Source organism: Lepidochelys olivacea (genome assembly GCF_965140295.1).
Source record: "Lepidochelys olivacea isolate rLepOli2 genome assembly, chromosome: 5".
Lineage (NCBI taxonomy): Eukaryota > Metazoa > Chordata > Testudines > Cheloniidae > Lepidochelys > Lepidochelys olivacea.
Window position 1 is genome coordinate 19,085,467 of NC_140415.1, and position 20,789 is coordinate 19,106,255.

At 45.1% G+C, this 20,789-nt stretch overlaps 1 protein-coding gene across 2 annotated transcripts in view; it reads left to right on the forward strand.

Moving 5' to 3' along the window:
- LOC311521170 (lung adenoma susceptibility protein 2) overlaps nt 1-8,068 on the forward strand; it is a 28,059-nt gene extending 19,991 nt beyond the window's left edge. The window contains exons 6-8 of one of the 2 annotated variants that reach the window (XM_084629332.1): nt 2,018-2,149; nt 4,543-4,616; nt 6,820-8,068. In XM_084629332.1, coding sequence (XP_084485458.1) covers nt 2,018-2,149; nt 4,543-4,616; nt 6,820-6,931 — 318 coding nt within the window. In that variant the 3' untranslated portion in view covers nt 6,932-8,068. The remainder of the gene's footprint in view (nt 1-2,017; nt 2,150-4,542; nt 4,617-6,819) is intronic. The other variant, XM_084629333.1, reaches the window with a different exon arrangement.
- The last annotated feature ends 12,721 nt before the right edge of the window (nt 8,069-20,789 follow it).

The window sequence follows — 20,789 nt, forward strand, 5'->3', positions numbered from 1 at the left end:
CACTTTCAGTCTGCTCAGTCACCTCCTCTTCTACTTATGAGGTGACACCTCCTCATCTTCACCACCTCCCCATCTACAGGTGAGGTGACATTCTCCCAGTCCTCTTTGGATAATTGATCCAGTGTTCACACCTCCCCTCAATTTCAAATACCTCCAAGTGATATTCCGAATCACATCTACTCCTTTCTTCTGCTTTTTACTCCTCACCTCCTCTTGCTGAATTTCAAAGGGCAAAATGGATAGAGTTGATTAATGTATACTCATCTGCATTGTTCATCCAAAGGAGGAGCAGCACAGGAACCAGCAAACAATGGTGAAAACAAGAGTTTGAGTGGAGATCTGTTGTTGGAAAAAGGAGACAGGCCCCTGTTCCTTGGGGGCAGTGAATGAGTTCTTGAGAGTATGTCTTTGCTCCGTGGTTTGTTTTCAGTTTGTAAAGTTTGGTAGGGAGCAGAGTGTTGAGACAAGCAGAGCATTAGATGATAGCTAGGCAAGCCTTACCTTCAGTCAAGGTTTAGCTGTGATCTAATGCTCTGCTTCTCTCAACACACACACACACACACACACACCCCTCTCCCTCTCCCCCCCCCCCAACATATAAAGGCAGCCAACTGGCTAACCAGAGGCAGAGGAGCCATCAAACGGAGCTGTGAAAACTGGAGAGTTATAGTGGGAGTTTGGGGGAGGGCGTGTCTAGTGTGTGTGTGTGTGGTTTTTTGTTCTGCTTGTTGTTTATGGGAGCTTAGGAGGCTATGACAGCTACAAAGACCTAAAGAATGGAAGAAACATGAAGACAACTTGGTGTGAAAGCTGCAGGATGTACATCATTCTGGAGAGGGTACCTGAAAAGTGCTTCGTTTGTATGAAGTGCCACTTGATAGATCTGATGGAAGTGAGGATCTGAGGTTTGGTGGTGCAGCTAGAAATAATGGTTGAGTTTAGAAGGGGATTTGAGCAGATGATGAAGGGAAAGAGAGAGGAGGCTGAAGGGAAAACTCAAGACTTGAAGATGCATTCTGGACAAGAATACTTAGAGGATAAACTTTTCCTTATAAATCACAATTAAAAAAAATTCCTCTCATCTTTCAACTATAGTAATCTGAAAGTGTTACTTGTTAACAAAAGTAGGCAAATAATTTTCAAACAGAGGTGATATTTGTTCTTAAGCTACTGATGTCCATTCTAAAAGTAAACATTCAAAATTAGAAAATGTGAAAATTCACAGTTCAGGTTCTAAACAACTCTTTTCCAAGGTGTTTGCTTTCCAAGTGTTGGGGAACATATGGTGTGCATGTTATGGGTGAATGTGGGATTGAGTTTGGCTCTGGATTTATCGTATTTTTATTAAAATTGATATTTGGAGTTGTCAGCTAAGAATTTTTGTGTGTGCCCAGCTATGTTCATTATTAGTGTAACATCTATCAAATAAAATCAAGACCTACTAAAAGCATGATCTCTCTACCAAATTGCTGTCAGACAAATTCCTATATTCCTTTATCGTTTCTAGACCTGATTCCACCTCGTGGGAATGTCTACACTGCAATTACACACCCGTAGTTGGCCCATGTCAGTAGGCTTGTACTATGGGGCTGTTTAATCGTAGTGTAAATGTTCAGGCTCCGGCTGGTGCTCGGACTGTGGTACCCCACAAGTTGGGAGGGTCCCAGAGCCTGGGTTCCAGCCCAAATCCAAATACCTACACCACAATTAAACAGCCCCTTGGCCAACCCCTGCAAACCCGGGCCAGCTGTGAGTGTTTAACTGCAGTGTAGACATACCCTCTGTTACTCAAGATCTACTGCACTGTATCTATGTTGGTTCCATGGGCTACAGTGCCATACAATTGATGTAGTGGGGAATGAGGCCCTCTATATGCTATTTCTATAGACTGATAAAAAAGTAGTGGAAAATCCACATAGGTCACAACTATCAAATTGTCCTAAAGAAAAATTAAAAGTAGCAGGTCTGATTTTAAAAATATTATAGCTCGTGTTTTATTTCTGCTTTTTGGTTTTAGGAAAATACCTTTTCTGGCGGTAACCACCATGGGCCAGTTGAAGCTTTAAAGCTAATGTTGTTCAACCTACAAGCAGTTCATGAAAGCTTTAACCAGAATAAAACTGCTGAACAAAATGATGAATTTAAAAAAGTAAGCAATCAGTTTCTTTTTTACATTGGGTCTTATTGATATTAATATCCTGTCTAATTTTTCTGTGGGACTGTACTTGTAAAGGCTAGAATTCCAGCCAGCATACAAAAATGTGACCACAGTTACCCATATTCATTCAAGTTGGAGATAAAGACCTATTTTGTCTTCTAGTCCATATACTTGACAATGTAGTATTGTTCCCTAAGTAGCTTTTCTACTTTCTATCCAGTCTACAATAACTCTGTCACAAGTGGTAGAACTCATACCAGTTCTGTTGAGAAAACCTAATGGAGCTCCATGTTAGGAAGTTTTTTCCTGTTACTCAGTATTCAGCCTTCAATTCCCCTCTAATTTCTAACCACCTCTCATAGTCCCTTGGACCACCCTAAATCGTTTTTTCTCTCTCTCTCTCTCCTCCCCTCCCCCCCCCTTGGTGTTAACAGGGTACAAATATCTGAAGAGTGTAAACAAGCCCTTCCTTTGTTATAAGTTAGGCATGTTGTACATACTATTTCAGTGGTTTTCGATCAGTGTTCTGCAGACCCCTGGGGAAACTTAAGATTTCCAAAGGGGTCCACGCTTCAATTCAAAAATTTGTAGTGGTTTGCTTTTAATCTTTTCCCATAAAGGCCCCAGTTCAGGAAAGCACTTAAACACATTTAAACCTATTGAAATCAAAGGGACTTAAGCACGTATTTAACACTAAGCACATGCCTAGTGCCTTATTGAATTAGGATGTACATAAGCATGATCTTAAGCATGTTCCTGAATTGGGGCGAGTCAGTTTCTCTGCCTCTCCCCCCCCCCCCCCCCAACACACACTTTTTTTTTTTAACCTCTTTAGTGAACTTTGGTTTATCAATATATCTTTATAAAGAGATGTTCAGAAATTAATATTTCAAATGTGGTCACCCCCCAAACCATATGGACAAAAACTGTCATGTTTTTGATGCGATTCTTTACATGCAGTCCATAATTTCTTACTGACTCTTTCTGCCACATCACACTGCAAGATTATGTCCAACTTCCTGTCCCACTCTCATCTTTTGGTTTCTTTCATATTAGATTGGATAGATGGTATACTGTATTTAAGAGAACAGGGCTAGGTATCAGGAGATATTTTATTCTATCCTTTATCTAGCTCTAAATTTGATTCTTTTTTATAAACTTTTACTCATCTATTGATCTATTCAGACATTTAATTGGTTCTAGAATTCAAGTGTCTGCTTTAGATCTAGAATGTTTAATATCTTTGTATATTAATATTTTATAAGTGTTCTTCAGTGTTTCAGTTTACACACAACTGTATGTGAATCATCTGTGTATCCTTCTCTGCTTCAGACTCTGTCAGACCTTTAGTAGTTTGAGAGTTCTCTATTCCTCAGTTATATGAAACCAGAATACTTCCTCTCATCAGTTGTCTTTGAAACTTCATGCTAGCTACTGTAGTGCCTCTGACGAGGCTCTCCATCATGTTTAGTGCAAGGGTAGTAATTTGATCTGTTTAACTCAAACACACTGATGTGTAGACTGAGCACGTAAGCCAACATGAGGTGTCTTTTGCCATTTTGGAATATAGTAGTAAAATTTTACCCTATACAGTGTCTTCTTAGGCACAGGAAGAAAAGAAGGATTTACATGAGAAACATGGCATTTCAGAGTAAAGGGATACATTGCCTAGTATTTGGATTTGCTTTTTTATAATCGCTTCAGAAAGGTGGAAAGCCTCTAAGCATATATTTAGATGAAGAAAAATGCGTTTAATTGTCCTATATTACAGAAACAAAATGTTTTTAATAAAATCTCTTTAGACATTCTTTATCTACTTGTTATTTATCATGTGCCTGTCCCATTATGCTATCTCCCAAAGCCGTGTTGGAGCAGGTCAGTAATTGGATGGAAGACCTCAGAGAACATGTGCTACAAGTGGTGTTTAATTCAGAAGATGAATTAAAACACTTCTCCAATGAGACCATCATTGTTAGAATGTACGATGCTGTCTTTCATGCATAATGTGTTCTAACAAAAATATCTTGACCACTCCTTAACAGACATGGCAATTTTCACTAGGGCAAGGAATTTTAGCCATACTAAACTTACCCTGTTTTGAATTAGGCAATTGCATTTTGCTACCTTAATTTTTCTGCAGTTTCAAGTGGATTTGATGCAAATTAGGAACAGGTATTGAAGACTCTGTTACGTTGCAATGTGTTAAATTCTTCTACTTCACCCACAAAGCTCGATTCAGTGGCGAACAAGCTGATCCTTATAGTATGTGTATACTTTGTAAAGTTGTCAGAGATCCTATGGGGTGAAAGATGCTATATAAATGTAAACTGTTCTCATCTATCCTGTTAGTCATTTGTTTATATTTGACAGATTTCTTTTTTAAGCTTTCAGAAGAAGCAGTTTCTGAATTAAAGCTGTGTGACAATGATGTGATCCCTATTACCAAGTCTCTTCGAAGGTAAGTGTACTAATTCTCTTTCTCCGCACAATTAAACATTCCTCCTGTCTCAGTCTTGCTTGGAAAAATAATTTAAATTAGATTGGATATGAGAATTATCACTTGGATTGGAAACTAGCTGAAGTATAAACAAAAGTTAGTTGTGAATAATCAAAATACATAGCAATTTATGGATCTAAGGAGTATCTAGTGAGCTGCTGTAGGGTTTTATCTTAATATTTACATTATATCTTTTGGGAATCTTAAAATTTGCAGGTGAAAACTGAAGTAATAAAAGAACTTGGAGAAGTTAGAAATATGGGACAAGGAATTTTTAAAAAGTGATTCCACCTAGAAAACAGTTTTTTAAAAAGCGGAATAACCATGTTACATTATAACTTTAGATGGGTGGAAGAAAGAAACTTGTAGGGAATAGCAGGCAGAAAAATTAGATTTGTACTTGTAATGCAGTGCGGTCGCAAAAGTAGTCAATGTAATTCGATGCGGGGGGAGGGGAGGGTGTAAGTAAAAGCATACCGTTGCATCAAGAGTAACCATAGAGTTGATCCTTCCAGAAAACAATTTACTGTGTGGGAAATCTTCATTGCTGTTGTCCTTTAGTTCTTTATAACTTCAGGGAAGCATCATATTGAATAGCATACTTGAGAAAACATTTTCCATACATTAAATAAACATGAGTCCTATTTAAATAAATGCTCATAAATTGGTAGGAAACCTCTTGAACACCAAAAGGCAGATTGGAAAAAACAGACTTCATAATAGAATCATTTTAAATTAATAACTGCTAGAGTATAATTCTGTTTCAACAAACTGTCCATCTTCATGACATACTACACTTTTGTATTATAATGTTAAATAAAAGTAAAATGTAAAAAGTGAAAATAATATAACTCTTAGGTACAGAAACAATTTCCTAACATAGTGTGGTGCACTACTTTAGCATCCTAATTTGACTTTTAGACCAGAGCCTGGTCTATACTACAAAGTTAGAGGAATGTAAGCCTCCTTGCATGGACTTAGTTGTGCATTTGTGCACACTTAAATTTGTCTCCCACTGATGTAAACCCTCCATTACGCTGGCATAGTAACGCCACCTCCCCAAGTGGTAAGCGAGCTATGGTCAATGTACTGAGATTGACACAGCATGAATATAGACACTGCATTACCAATGTTGACCCTAACAGTCCTCCAGCAGCTGTCCCACAATGCCTGACACTGACCACTCCAGTCACAATTGTGAACTCCACCCCCCCAGGGGTCACCGTGACTGGAAGGCACCCCTCTCCCCTGCCTTTGAAGCCCTGCAAATTTTTGAAATGCCTTTTCCTAATTGTCCAGCTTGGCACACCTGGCAGCTCGCCATTTCTGTGTGCGACTGACCAGCTAATCATGCTGGCTACGTGCTCTAACTTGGAGTAGACCGAATCTCCTGGGCCTGTGGGGAGAAGAGGCTGTGCAGGACTATAATGTGGACATCTACTAGCAGATTGCACAGAGAATGCAGGAGAAAGGGTACAACAGGGATCAGCAGCAATGCTATGAGAAAGCAAAGAAACAGCAGCAGATGGGTCACAAGGCCAGAGAGGCCAACAATCAGTAGGGTGCCAAGCCACAGATCTGTCACTTATACAAAGAGTTGCATGCCATACTTGGTGGAGACCCCCACCACCACCACGCACATCACCCTGCAGTTCTTTTTTTATAAACCTATCTCATTCTCTTAAATAAGTAATAAAAAGAAAGGACCAGTCCTCTCCATTAAAACTCATTGACTAAAATGGAAATAAGATCAAGCCAGAAGTTGGCAATTCAGGTTTATAAAATTTAAAGTATTAAGTGTGGTGTTAGGCAAAATCATTGACCCTAGAAGAAGCTGTCGTTTTTTTATATAACACAGACTAAAATGTCATCCTTACTTGCTTTTAACAGTTCTAAATAGGGAAACTAGACATCTGTAGCAAGAATAAAGAAATGCAGTGTCATGAAAGTAGTTGTCTACAGTTGAATTGTCCCTTTAAATCAACATTTAACAAAATGTTTAATTTGTTTTCACAGTTTTACATGTCTGTGTATTAATTTGAAGAGATGCCTCAAAGCTGATTAAGTGGTGTTAAAGAAATACTGCCATTTCTGTTAAATATATGTAACGTCAATCGTAAAATACACTTGTTGATAAGGGTGGCTTTTGTTTTTTTAAATGTAGGGCTTTACACCATTTGTCCCGGCTCAAAGGCCTAGTTGAAGATACCAGTGGCAAACAAGATCAGAAAGATGATCATCAAGAAGATGGAAAGGAAAAAGCAATCTACAAATAAGAAATATTTTGTTGGAAACTGAGCAGTCTATATAATTAAAATATTAGTACCTGTATAATAACCATTAACTTTCCTTTGAGAGCAGTTTCATAGGTCAAATATATTTTTATTTTTTTAAAATTTGAGAGAAGTGTGTATTATTTTAAAAGTACCATGCAGGATTTCTATACTTTTTTAGCATTGAGGTGAAAATTCAAAAATGTATGAGTAATAAATATAAAATCTAGTAAAATCTAATATTATTTGGCAAGATCCATACTATAAAGAATATTTTATTTTATTAAAATAACTTGAGCAATCAAGGAAAAGGCTCTGTGGTCTATAAATAAAATAATTCAGACACTCAAAATGCTACACCACATTCAGTGACCCTATTACATCCCCCACACTCTGCTACAAAATTGATAGAAATAGGAAACTGAAGAGTGAGGTATAAACTTAGGCAAATAGGAAGGCTTTGCAACAATATTACATAAAAGCTCTAGGATCATTGCTTTCTGATAGAACTTTATTTTGACATGATTATAGTCAGGGGAGCAAAGCCTAGAGACTATTGAATTTGCTAAATCTAGAAACCCTTCTCTGGCATTTCTCAAATACAAGTCATGTAATCCGCTTTCAACCACTATTTCTAGTTACAGTAAGACAATATCATGACATATATATGGGATGAAACACCAAAGCTCCTCAAGAGGCCAAATGAGTCTAGCTGTGTTCTATTTCTTTGGATAGAAGTGCCATAAAATAATATCACCTAACTTTGAAAAGTAGACCTTTTTAAGCATGTATTCGCATAGCTGTGCATTTTCCTTCATGCACTTTGTCAGTTGAGAGATTAATAGCTAAAGGTCAGTTTACCTTTTTGTACTAATACAGTTGTATAAAATCCCTTCAAACCAAGTTGTCAGTAAAGAAGTTTGAAAAGAACCAAAAGAATGCATTTAAAAGTTCCAAAATGCTGCATCAATTCTTCAGGCTAGAGCAGTGTTCAAGGAAAAGTTAGTCACTTGAAGCCTGGTGCAATAATGTTCAAAATTAAAAATAAAACAAGAAATTTTTCAAGTGCCAGGGTGCAGGAATTCTGTATTTTATTTATGCCGGTTGCATACTTCCTAGAAAATAGCTGATTTGGTCTCTAAAGATATACGTTGGTAAATATATATATATATATATATATATAATTAATTAGATAGGGGCTCATTATGTCTCTTCACCACTATGTACATGCTTGTGGCTAAGTGTTAACAAATACTATTTTACTTCTACAGCTCACATGAAAACATTGTTTGGTATTTGTCATTTGCAGTATTTTGATTAAAAAATATTGTCAGCAGTTATGATTCACTATATATACACTTCATTAATATCAATGTGCATACTTTTTGTCCAGGTTTTCTCAGTTAGTATGTAAATTCTAAACCAAATGGGTAAAGAAAGATGTCTGATTATTAGGTAAAGTGGAGTAGCTGTGAGTGGAAGTAAAGAATAGGCCACTTAGCATATGGGATAAAGCATAGTTTTTACACTTTTAGTTGGCACACAATACATATAAATGTCTGTGGTTCCAACAAGTTCCTTCTGGTGCCAGCCTTCATGGGTCTGCTTTTTATACTAGTCCTGCGTAATTGAAATAGCTGGTTGGAAAGTGGGGGGACAGGCTGACTTAGTGTATTGGTGGTAAAAGTACAAGAAGGCCCTGATTCTGAAGTCCAGCCAAGCTCTGCTTGGCACAGGACCCAAGAAAGGGTATGCCATTCTTGTAGTTCCCTGATCTAGGAATCTCAGTGTTGCTGCATCTTACAACCCAGCTCCTTATGGCCCTAATGGGCCCTTCCATTAGAGAACAGAAGTATAGAGATACGCTAGCCCAGCTTTCTAGTTTGCTTGCTTTATAGCCCTTTCAAACTGGTAGAGCAGCACAAAAGGATATGTACCAGGCTCATGAATTGGGCCCAAACCCTTTGACCTGCATCTGCTTGCTTATATCTGTCCCAGGGTAGTAATGCCGTCTGTCAATGGTCAGTGCAAAAGTTGCTGTCAGTCAAGTTGTGTGTGAACTTGTGTCCACATTAAAAAAAATCACATTTATTACTGAGAAGACAAGAATTGGATGGGAATGAAATCTGAGCAATCACCACACCCCTATATGGTCCCTCAAGGTCTGGGTTGAGGTACATTGACAAGACATTGGTAGGAAGCCTTTACAGCAGCTCTATAAGCTGTACCTGTTCTGTAACTAGTCCAGTCTCCTAGGATGTCAAGCCAACTTTGTATCATTACTAAATTCACTGTAAATAAAACACCAGATAAAACATATGTATCTGTAAATGAAAACAAATGATTTTCTAGAAAGCCACTGTCACATGTACATATGAGACCTCACTGTACAACAGATTTGTGATAAACTCAAAGCTGCCAATTTGAAGAACTGAAAGATACCAAAAGAAAAAAACAGGATGATTAGTAATAGAAAGGAGAGAGAATAATTTCCCCCTCTTGGCTCCCTGCAAGTTAAGAATAAGTAAGTAGATGGGGAACACCTATAGTTGTGATGGCTTTAAATACCACTTGACTGTATCTGTTACTTTGCAAAAGGAAGTCTGGTGATTGTCATAATATGAGAACTTCTGGCTCTGTGCATATGTTGCAAAAGTTTGGATTACACAAATGTGTATTGAGTAAAATGTCTGGAAGTAGAATCAGGGTCCAGTAAATGAGAGGACTGTTCTACTGGGAAAGATTGTTTGCAAACGCTTTTACGCAGCAATATATTGTAAGTACACCAATGGAGATACTAGATAATGTAGTAGACCTATCTAGTATCCATATTAAGACAATCTTAATACAGGGACTAGGTAGGGTCTACTACATAGATTTTCAAAGATGATTATACTAAAGATCTTGAGACTTCGCAGGAAATCTGATGCTATTTTTCAATAGATTTAGTGTGACAAAGGAAAAACATAGGGAAGATGTTTTTCACCTGATTCTCCTCTGCTTTGCACAGTCATTCATATTTCTGCAAAGTGGATGTAAAATGCTGCCATTTTGCTTTTTTAGTATTGTACACCTACTTTGCATTTATTTGGTGTGGGTATAAATGTTTTCACAAGGGTTAAAGCAGTGGAGAATAATGTCCTTTGACTCTGGGGTGTTTAGAAGTCAGTGTACCTTTAATAGGGCACAGAGTTAGCACATCCAATTGTTGCTGATTTTCAGAAAAAGCAGTAATATGAAAAGCAACAATGCACAACTACTTTCCATGTATTTGAATACAAAATGAGAACCCCCAAAGCATTTGATATTACAGAAAAGTGACTATAGGAGTGTTCCATAAAAATTGGTCACAGCTCCTACTATCAGAAATGTTATACATTTAGAAGCCAAAATAGACTGAACCAAACAGGTTGTGCGCGTCTCTCCACTGAAATAGCAATACGTTTTTGGATAAAGAAATCTTAGATCCCCTATGTTGATGCAGATTAGTGGGCGCCAATCATGGTAATAGCTCATATGAGCTGACTAGAATATGTAGTTAGAACAACCCTGGAGAAAGGAAAGAGCATTATAGTTGGTTAAGTACCACCTTTGCATCTTGTTGGGAAATTATCCTAACAAAGAATTGTGCTTACATAGATGAGGATTTGTCAGAAAAGACTTTTTATTAGAGCAATTATTGTGTCTCCTCACTTGTAAAAAATAATTATGTAAAATCATTTCTGATTCAGTCAATCTGTTCGGTAGCTCAGGATGATTGAATTTCACAGAGGATTGTGTAATAAGTTTCTTCCTGGTAACTAAATCTTCTTAAATGAACATTTACAAAAGTGAATTGAGAGAGACATGTTGGGGGAGGTAATATCTTTTATCAGACCAAGTTTTCAAACTACATAGAGCTCTTCTTCAGAGCTGGAAACTTTGGTCCGATAAGAGATATTAGCTCACCTAGCTTGTCACTTTCATATCCTAGGACTGACACACTACAACACTTGAAGAATAAGGAAATTGACAGGTAGGGTCAATGTTCCTTCTAATTTTTCCATCCATGTGCGGAATAAATTTTGTTATGTGCACCGAGGTATGTGCGGATGTGCGCCACCGGTAGAAACGAAAAAAGTTACAATAGGATAATTACTCCAGCCAGGACAGGTTAGGCATTTTAGAACTCACTACTCAAAGAATTAAATTTAAGTGGAAGAGATAAAAATTATGAAATGCACAGACCAGTCAAAAAACTAAAATAACACACTTTGGAAGAATAAAATTATAGAGAATATATGTGCATCACGGGAAGTACCAAGAAGTAACAACAACAATAATACAGGTATGTGTTGGTAGGTGAGTGTGACCCAGAGACTGTGTGTGTGTGTGTGTGTGACACAGAGACAGTGTGTGTGCTGGCTGCTGGGGAAGTTTCTGAGAGATGCTGTGTGCTGTTTAAGGCACTCACTGAAAGCTGTCCTGAACCCTGTCTCACCTCCACTGCTCTGTGGAGATGGGGTACATGGGAAGAGGGGGTGGGGGAAGAGAGTGAGTGTGTGTCTCTCTCTCTCTCACTCACACACACATGTAGACAGAGACTGTGAGCTGGCTGCTGGGGAAGTCTCAGAAACCGTGCACTGTCTCTTTAAGAAAGGCACTCAATCACTGATCAGTGTGGGTCACGCCTTCATAACGGTGTATATACGTCCCTGCTGACTTGCCACCTCTTCAGTTCCTTCTTACTGCCTCTGATGATCATTGGAGCTGTTGCTTCTCTCTCTTGCCATGGAAAGTAATCCCCCAGTGGACTTTCCTAGTTGTACCTATAAATAGTTTAATTAGAGGTAGTTAGTGTTCTTAGTAGAGGATAGTTAGTTAGATAAATCTCTGTGGGGATTTATTCCCCCCACATTCTCATGCCCCTTCCCGGAGAGTGGGGCATGCCTTGGTCTCAAGACTTCAAACCATGCAGGTCCTGCCAGAAGCCTATACCCAGGGGAGACCCTCATGACTCCTACTTAAAGTGCTTGGGGGAAGCACCAAACTGGTCAGTAAAATCTGTACGGGCGTCCATCCAAGGACCAAAAAGGAGAGGGACTTTAGATTGAAACTTCTTATGGAGTTGGCTCTTCGTCCCCAGCCGGCAAGGACCGTGTTGGGCCTGAAACCCAGCACTTGGGTGGGGAGAACACCGTCCTCAGTGAGGGAGGCTGCGGTGCCGACGAGAACTCTGGGTCTAGAGCCCTGCAGCACCGCCACTCTCCAATACCCAAGGTGATGCATCTCTGCAGCATCCCGGCACCGCTCGCACTCACTGGTGCTGTACAAAAAGCAGAAGAGTGCAGAGAGGGGGCGTTTGCCCACAAGGAGAGCAGTGGAGTGTGAAGGTGCCTGTGGAGTGCTTCCCGGGCCGGGACACTCAGCCCCTGCTCCGGCAAAACCAGCACCATTGACTCTGGCCTCACAGGCAGGTCCATTGAGTCCAGTCTGTTGGACTCCCCAGAGCGGGAGGGCCAAATAGGGGAGTTGGATTTTCCATCCACCCCAGACAGGTTTGAGACCACCGGGGACCTCATAGCGATCAGGGCCCTGCAGTCCCCGGCACCGGTGCCACACAGAGGAGCCATGCTTTCTAAGGGTAAACCTGCCATGATGCAGCACCGGTTGCCCTCCCCTCGGCACCACGCTCTGGCACCGTCCCTCTCAGTGCTGCTGTGGTCACTGAGGTCAGACTCATCTTTGGGGTTGGAGCTGGAATCGTACATCTCCAGATGGAGCTGACACTGCTCTTGTCATCGTTCAAGGCAAGAGGACAGGCAGCAAGTTCCCATGATGCTCTGGCCACCACAATGGCAGGTGCCCACGAGGTGCCCTTTGTGGACCCTGTTGATGTATCACCAAGTCCAGGGGCCAAGCTCCAGATCCCTATCTATTGCTTTAGACAGGCGGGAGCCCCGTCATCCTCCATGGTGCGAGAACCTCCATAAGGATCAGAGCCCAGCGCCCAAGCTGGCTCCTAGGCCAACACTGAGAGCAAGACCAGGGTCGGTACCGTACTTGCCACCGTGCAGGAGGTATCAGTACGGGAGGACCCTGCGAGTCGGAGGGTCAGGAGGACGTGGTGCTGCTAAGGACATCATCCTCTTCCTCCCTGGTCAAGGCAGTAGCAGGCTTATCTGCCACTTTGCCAGCCATGGACAACAGAGCCCACCAAGAGCTACTCAGAAGGGTAGCACAAAATCTGAGCCTCCAGGAAGAGGAGGTGACAGAAGAAACGGATCCCATGGTGGACGTTCTAAGGCCTGAGGGTCCTTCAAGGGGGGCCTTACCCTTGATCAAGACCATCCAGAATACCATGTTTCTACCCCTCTCAGTCAAGACAAGATTACAGTAGTAAGAGTGGTAGGAATAATAGGTGAAGGCCTCCACAGCCCTCTTCCAACCAGGGCCAGCCTTTAACTCCCAAGCAAAACTTTTGAAGGTGTGCCCAGGGGTGATGCACCAATCGCAATCTGGATCCTTCTCCCTGTTTTGTGAATCATCTATCCCATTTCTGCTGGGCCTAGGCCCAGATCACCTCAGAGAAGTAGGTCTTGCACAAGGTAGAATTGGGATATTCTCTCCAATTCTGTTCCCTTCCTCCCTCCCACCAACCCCTCTACCCCATACCTCTTCAGGGACCCTTCTCACGAGCAACTTCTCATACAAGAAGTGCAAGCACTCCTAGAAGCCAGACGGTAGAGGACACCCCTCAGGAGTTCTGGGGCAAGGGTTTCTATTTCCGATATTTCCTAATCCCAAAAGACAAAGGTGGGGTAAAACCCATTTTGGATTTGCAGAATTTCAACAAATTTGTGAAAAAGCTGAAGTTTCAAGTGATTTCTCTGGCTTCCATTATTCCCCCCCTGGATCCGGGGGACTGGTACGCTGCCCTCGACTTGAAAGATGCATGCTTCCACGTGTCAATCATGCCGACCCACAGGTGGTTCCTCCGCTTCGCGGTCAACAACATCCATTATCAGTTCACGGTTCTCCCCTTTGGGCTATCGGCGGCCCCTTGGGTGTTCACCAAATGCATATCCAAGGAGGCGACAGGTACAAGTTTTCCCATACCTAGATGACTGGCTTGTCAAGGGCCGTACCAAAGCCCAGGTGGAAAAGCACATGAACCTCATACAATTGACCTTCAAAGTGCTCGGGCTCATGCTGAATGTGTTGAAATCAACTCTAACTCCCACCCACAGGATAGAGTTCATCGACACTCTCCTAGACTCCAGCCAAGCCAAAGCATTCCTTCCCGAGTCCCATTTTCTAACTATGGGAGCCATCATAGAGGACCTAAGGTGATACCCTAGGGCCTGAAGCTGCTTGGTCACATAGCTCCTTGTACGTATGTAGTACAGCACATGAGACTTCATCTCCAGCCTCTTCAAGCCTGGTTGGCCTCAGTGTACAGGCTAGCCTGAGACCGCCTAGACAAATTAATTACATTTCCTCCTCCGGTTATTGAGTCCCTCTTGTGGTGGCTCAACCGGCAAGTGGTGTATGTGGACCCACCCCTCAGTGTTTCTAGTCACGGATGCATTGGCAATGGGATGGGGGGGTGCACTTAGGAGGACTCAGGGTGTGCCCATAAGGGCCGGGGGGGGGGGGAGATACCAGCGGAAGGAGGACACTCAGGCCCAAGAATAGTAAACTATGCTTTATTGAAAGGAAGGAAGGAAGAACTTATGCTCCAATCTGCGCAGGGAGACCCTAGGATACACGGAGAGGCTGCAGGGGACACTGGCCATTTGGGACAGCTGACCAGGCAGGACTCCGCCGGCGGGGAGTCCTCTGCAGCACTATATGCTCCGCGCTTATCTTGGGGTTACATGGGGTCACAGCTGGTTACATTCTTATATGTATGATTTATGCTTATTACATAAACTAACTTGTTTACAGGCAAAAATATGCTGAGCGTGGCCAAACTGATGGAAGCCTGTGAGTCTCTGCACAATGGGGTTTGGGCTCCGTCGTGGACGTGCCACCAATATGTAATTATGCACTGCATGAGCGTGCGTGGTTTGCATTCCATACGTATAGGGGAGGAGCCGTCCCAATGTGCACCGTCCACACCATTGGTTGGGTAGGGTTTTATATGCCCAACGGCCACATAGCCAGTACAGCCCTGGCACTCCTGCCGTGGGGAGCCATGTGCTATCTGAGGGGTTGCAACACCGACTATCGGAGCTTTGGTTACACTGAGACCAGTAATGTGCACGTGGGGTTTGCCCATGCCTAATTGTGCTGAGGGGCGATCTCCATACGGGGGCACTGGCATTGTAGGAATACAGAAAACCATGGATATGTAGTTCCCCACTTGCCCCAACGCCACCACCAATGGCAGAGGGTGGTGCCATTGGTATAAGTCAAATTGGTTTCGGAGGAACTGGAGCAATTGTCACTCGAAACTCACGTCTCTCCAGCTATCCACTCACTGTGCATTTCCGGTGGGCCAGCAGTAACGTTAAATTCCCCGGTGTCTGGTAGGTATTCTGCTATCACTGCACATGAGAAAAGGGGAAGTTTTCTGATGGGACGAGTGGCATCCGTCACTGAAGGCCGCTGAACACACCAATACGCGTCCCCCGGTATAACTACCGGTGTCCTTTGGCGCCGGTAAGGGGGTGTTACAGTATACTTAGTGAGAAGGGTGGTGTCGTTAAGGGCCCAGGATTCATTCCACCGTGTCCCATGGAATGCCAGCGTTGCCAATTGGGGGGCATATGCGCAGTACCAACAGTCCAATTTGTTACCTGCTAGCGCCACCAATTGCATCCACTGGATGGCCTAGTTGTGGTGCCATGTGGCTTGGACACCTATGGCAGCTACAATTAATTCAAGGATTATGTTGTAGAGAACATGCCGTAGGGCCATTGCAGGTGTTGGCCTTCAGGTGGTGTGACCAGGACACTCCACAGACCCACCCAAACTGCAGTGCGGCGGTTGTGGTTGCCTGGAAGAAAGACGCCTAGAGGGTACATAAATTGGGATGTCTTCCCCTTTTAGCAGTACGAGGTGAGTGTCCCCGGGACCATCAGCTAGGATTTCCCCTTTGAGTGGGTTATGTTTGGTGGGGTCGCGGACCAAAACTGCACGTCCAGTCGAGCCGAACCCTCCCGCTCGAGTGGTGGGTGCAAGCGCATCCACTTTCTGGACATCAGGCAACCCAATGCACTCGCAAATCAACTGCACAATACTTTCGCCTTGGGGAAGGGTTACTGCCTGCAGGCCATTGTGAACCAACAGCACCTTAACCTCCCCGGTATAGTTAGCATCAATTACTCCCACCGCAACATCTATGCCCTTAAGGGCCAGACTGCTGCATGGGGCAATGCGCCCATAATAGCCTTGTGGTAGTCCTATGGCTAAGCCAGTACTTACAAGGTTTCGGCTATTGGGCTGTAGAGCGAGGCCCTCTTGAGAGACCCGCAGATTGAGACCAGCACTTCCCGGGGTGGCCCGAATGGGGAGGTGGGCTTGCGGGTGCAGGCGCTGCACTCGCAACACACGGGGCCGCTTGATGACCTCCCCCTTGAATCTAGCATACGGGGTGGAGCCATACAGAGGACGGTCATTGAGCACAGTCATGGCCTGGTGAAGATTACAGCTCCACCTGGCCAGGGACTCAGTGGGAGATAGTCTGCATAACTGTTCTTTAAGCAAGCCGTTCATGCGTCCAATGAGCCCGGCGCCCTGCGGGTGGTATGCGATGTGGAACACCCACGCAATCCCCTGTCCCCTAGCCCATTCTCTTACTTCCATTCCCGTAAAATGGGTTCCCTGGTCACTTTGCACCTTGAGGTAGGATCTGTAATAGCGGATGAGTTCTTCCAACCTCTTTATAGTCTGCTCCTGTGTGGCACTTGTGCATGGATATACAAAGAGCAGACCTGAATATGTGTCTACTGCAGTTAGCATGTATTTATGTCACTGACTTTCAGGCAGCGGGCCGATGTAGTCCACCTGCCGTACTTCCCCAGATTTCTGACCTCGCTTCAGGTACCCCTTCTCTGCTTTTAAGGGCTGGGGGTAGAGCCTGGTACACTGTGGGCAGTGCTGATGGACATCCCGTTGCGCACCGATCGTGGTCTGCAAGCCACGATTGGTGGCCCATTGCATTGCTTTTTCCCCTCCCAGATGACCACTCTTTTGATGTATCCACTTGGCCAGGCCGGGGGCAGCTACTACATATACTGTGCCTATGTCATCTACCTCTCTGTTGAACCGGGCATCCGCTGATTCCCCCGTCAGGTGGGCGTTTACAGGACGGACAGCAACAGGCCTCTGGCTACAGGCATCCCAAATGGCAGGCCACATGTCGTAACCCCAGAGGGGTTTGTCATGCAGTTACCAGCCAGCCGCATGCCAGACGGCCATCCATTGTTTCATGCCTTTGTAGACTGCCCAGCTATCCGTATACAGATAAAGGGGCCCTGGGTTCTCTGTGATGGTCATGAATGCTGCCCGTAGCTCAGCCCACTGTCTAGATAGGCCAGGGCTGGTTTCGAACAGTATTTCCTCAAGGCAGGGATTATATGCGGCCGCTCGCCACTATCGTTCTGCCCCCTTATACGAGGCCGATCCATCAGTGAACCACGCAACCTCTCGTTGTTCGGTTAAGGAGGCATAGGGAGGGGCCTCCATACAGAGGGGTTGAGGCACTTTGACCAGGGGGCATAAGTGTGCTGGCCTCTAGAGGGCAGTTCCTCGAAGGTGACAGCACTCAGAAACCGCGCATGCGTGCGCATCGGGAACACTTGCCTGGGTCATTTGCATACGCAGCTGCAGGTAGTGTTTCCACTTCCATAGGGTCTGGGTCTGGGCTACCCCAGTCTGTGTGAGCGGGCTTTCATCCCGTCCCAACCCATAATCGGAAGCGGGGTACGCACCTTTACAGGCTCCGGGCCCATTATGGGCTCAGTTTGCTGCAGGGCTCATACTACTGCAAGCAGCTCCTGTTCAAGGGATGTACAACACTCAGCCAAACCTCGTAGGGATCGCGACCAATACCCTATGGGCTCCTTTTGAGACAAAGCTTGCTGCCACAGCCCCCACGAGGCCACGTGGTCAACCACTGTTATCTCGAGTTTGAAGGGGGTGCCTCGTCTGCCTGGGCTCAGCACTGCGTGTTGGCTGAGCGCCTCTTTAGCCTACTGGAATGCGGCATGCTGCTTGGCCCCCAACTAAATGTGGCTTTCTTCCAGATTGCTGCTTGTATCGGCTGCAAGATGTACCCTAGATGGGGAATAAATGTGCACCAATACCCAAGGAGGCCCAGGAAAGTTTGGGCTTGGCTTACGCTAGTGGGCTCTGGGATGTGGGTAATTGTTTCGATGGCTTTTTGTGGAATCTTACGTTGAGGCCCCGACCAAAGTATTCCCAAGAAGATCACCTCCTGGCTGGGCCCCTGGATTTTTCTAGGGTTGACAGCCCATCCCCTGGCTGCCAGAGCCTAACACATTGTTCTTGGCCTCGGAGAGGGCTGCCTCATGGGGCCTTATCAGTAGGACTTAATCAACATAGTGCTCTAGTACCACTCCCTCTGGAAGAGTCACCTGCTCCGGGTCTCGACTAACCAACTGGTGGCAGATGGTAGGGCTATGCTTGTAGCCCTGAGGCAGCACAGTGAACGTGTCCTGCCGATTCTGCCATGTAAAGGCAAATTGATCCTGGCTCTGTGGGGCAATGGCAATGGAGAAGAAGGCATTTGCCAAATCCACCACGACATGCCACTGCCCTACTCGCGTCGTGAGGCACTCCATGATGGAGACCATGTTGGGAACTGCTGCTGTCAGGATTGGGGTGACCCTATTCAGGTTGCAGTAGTCTACTGTCATGCGCCAGGTTCCGTCCTTTTTATAGACTGGCCAAATTGGGCTGTTAAGTGCACTCATGGCGGGGCGAATGATGTCTGCCTGGAGCAGACCTTTAACGGTACCGGTTATTTCCTCGTGCTCACCAGGTATCCGATACTGTTTGATGTTGACCACTGTGGTGGGGATCGGAAGCACTACGGGGTCCCACCGTGGATGCCCCCGCAGCATGGTTACAACCGCTCGGACATACAGCGGGCGCCCAAAGGAAAAGGGTCCCCATAGGGTATCTATTGTCTGCCCTCGGAGGAGGTCTGTACCCAATATGTATTCATGAATGGGGGCGATTAAAATGGTGACTCGTATGGGGGGGCCTTCCCGATGGCCAGCCGTAACTGCATCAGCGCGGCCCGAATGTCCTCCCCTCCGAGGCCGCTCACCGTTACCGACCAGCCCCGATGGGGCGGAGTGCCATGCAATATAGTCACCTCTGCTCCTGTGTCCACAAGGACCATTACTTGTTATTGCCCCCTGGTAGGCCAGTAGATCTCTACTGGGCCATAAGGGCGGTGGTCCCCCACTACATAGCGCCTTACCTCCAGGGTGGGGGGCTAGGGGGACCCACCACCCCATCAATACTGGATGGGCAGCTTCCATTCAATATAGTCTGCTGGCAGGGCAGACGGTTGGGGCTGCTGGAGGGGGTGCCATCTACCTTGTTTTGGGGCCCCCCCTTTCGTTGGGACCCCACCCTTCTCTTGGTGCACTGTTCCGGCTTAAGCTGTAACCAGCATTTTAACAACTCAGCATTGGTTTTCCCATCCACTTCCCGCAGGGGAATCCCTCCTTTCAGGAGGTCTTTAAACATAGTATTGAGGCTAACCCTCTCCTTTTGCTTCACATTCACCTGCAGTGACTTTGTGATTTTTGTCATACTGTCAATTTCCAATAATTGCATCATGAGCTGTGCCGCATCCCCCACCGACCCTACGACCCCCCCAACCATTGGCAGGATCATCGCCTTGAGGTGGGGGGGGCGTTCCGCAGATACCAGGTGCAGATGGTACGGGTCAGCTCTACGACATCAGGCCCTTCAAAATGCTCAGCAAAGATGCCGGTGAGCATGCCCAGCTGCCAGAGCTGGCTAAACCCCTCTGGGATGGAGGCCCACTGTTCCAGCCCATCATCCATGTCTGTGGACGAGCTCTAGATGGTTTTGACAGCCATGGTCAACCATGACATGAGGGAGGGATACGGATAATTCGTCTCCGAGTTGGCCCCTATCTTGAGATTCCTACGAAGGAGGGGGGTCTGTGGTGAGCGAGCCCTTCCTGCCTAGATCAGCAAATGTAAGGGTCATCGCATCCGCTCCATCGTCCCACAACCATAGCAGCCAGCCCAGCAGCGATTCCTTAGGATGCTGCTTCAAACGCGGCATGAAATCCTGTATCTCCGAGGATTTATATTCCCGAATAAAATCCCTTCCTACCATTTGATTGTTCTCCCCGTGTGGTCCCTCATACCATGTCTCAACAACGGGCCGCAGTTGTGGGTACAGCCCCACCTTCCCGCCATCCCCCTTCCCGGGAGACTCGTCCTTGTTTGTCTCCCAAATATCCCCATCCCAGGTCTCTGGAACCTAGTCGCTTTTGTGCACCAGTTCGCATATGGCCAGGGGACGCACGTCTTGTTTCCTCCCTTTCGCCGCCGGCGGTTCGCAATGCGAGCCATCATAACCGCGCATCGGTGCTCTAACTGCTCGGCCTGTTCAGCCGTAATAGTGATGATTTGTTGAGTTAGTGAATGGGCCTCATTTGCTTGCTGCAAATCAGCCTCTAATCTTCCTATCCTCTGGCGCTGAACCAGCAGTGTCTTGTCCACCGTGTGGCGCTCGGTCAGGAAGACCCATCCCAGGTTCCCCACTGCTTTTCGCTCTGTGGGTCCTACTTTGTCCAGCCAGAGCTTGGATATCAGTTCCTCCAGCCTAACTGGGGTAACCCCCATCTCCTGCTCTAGCT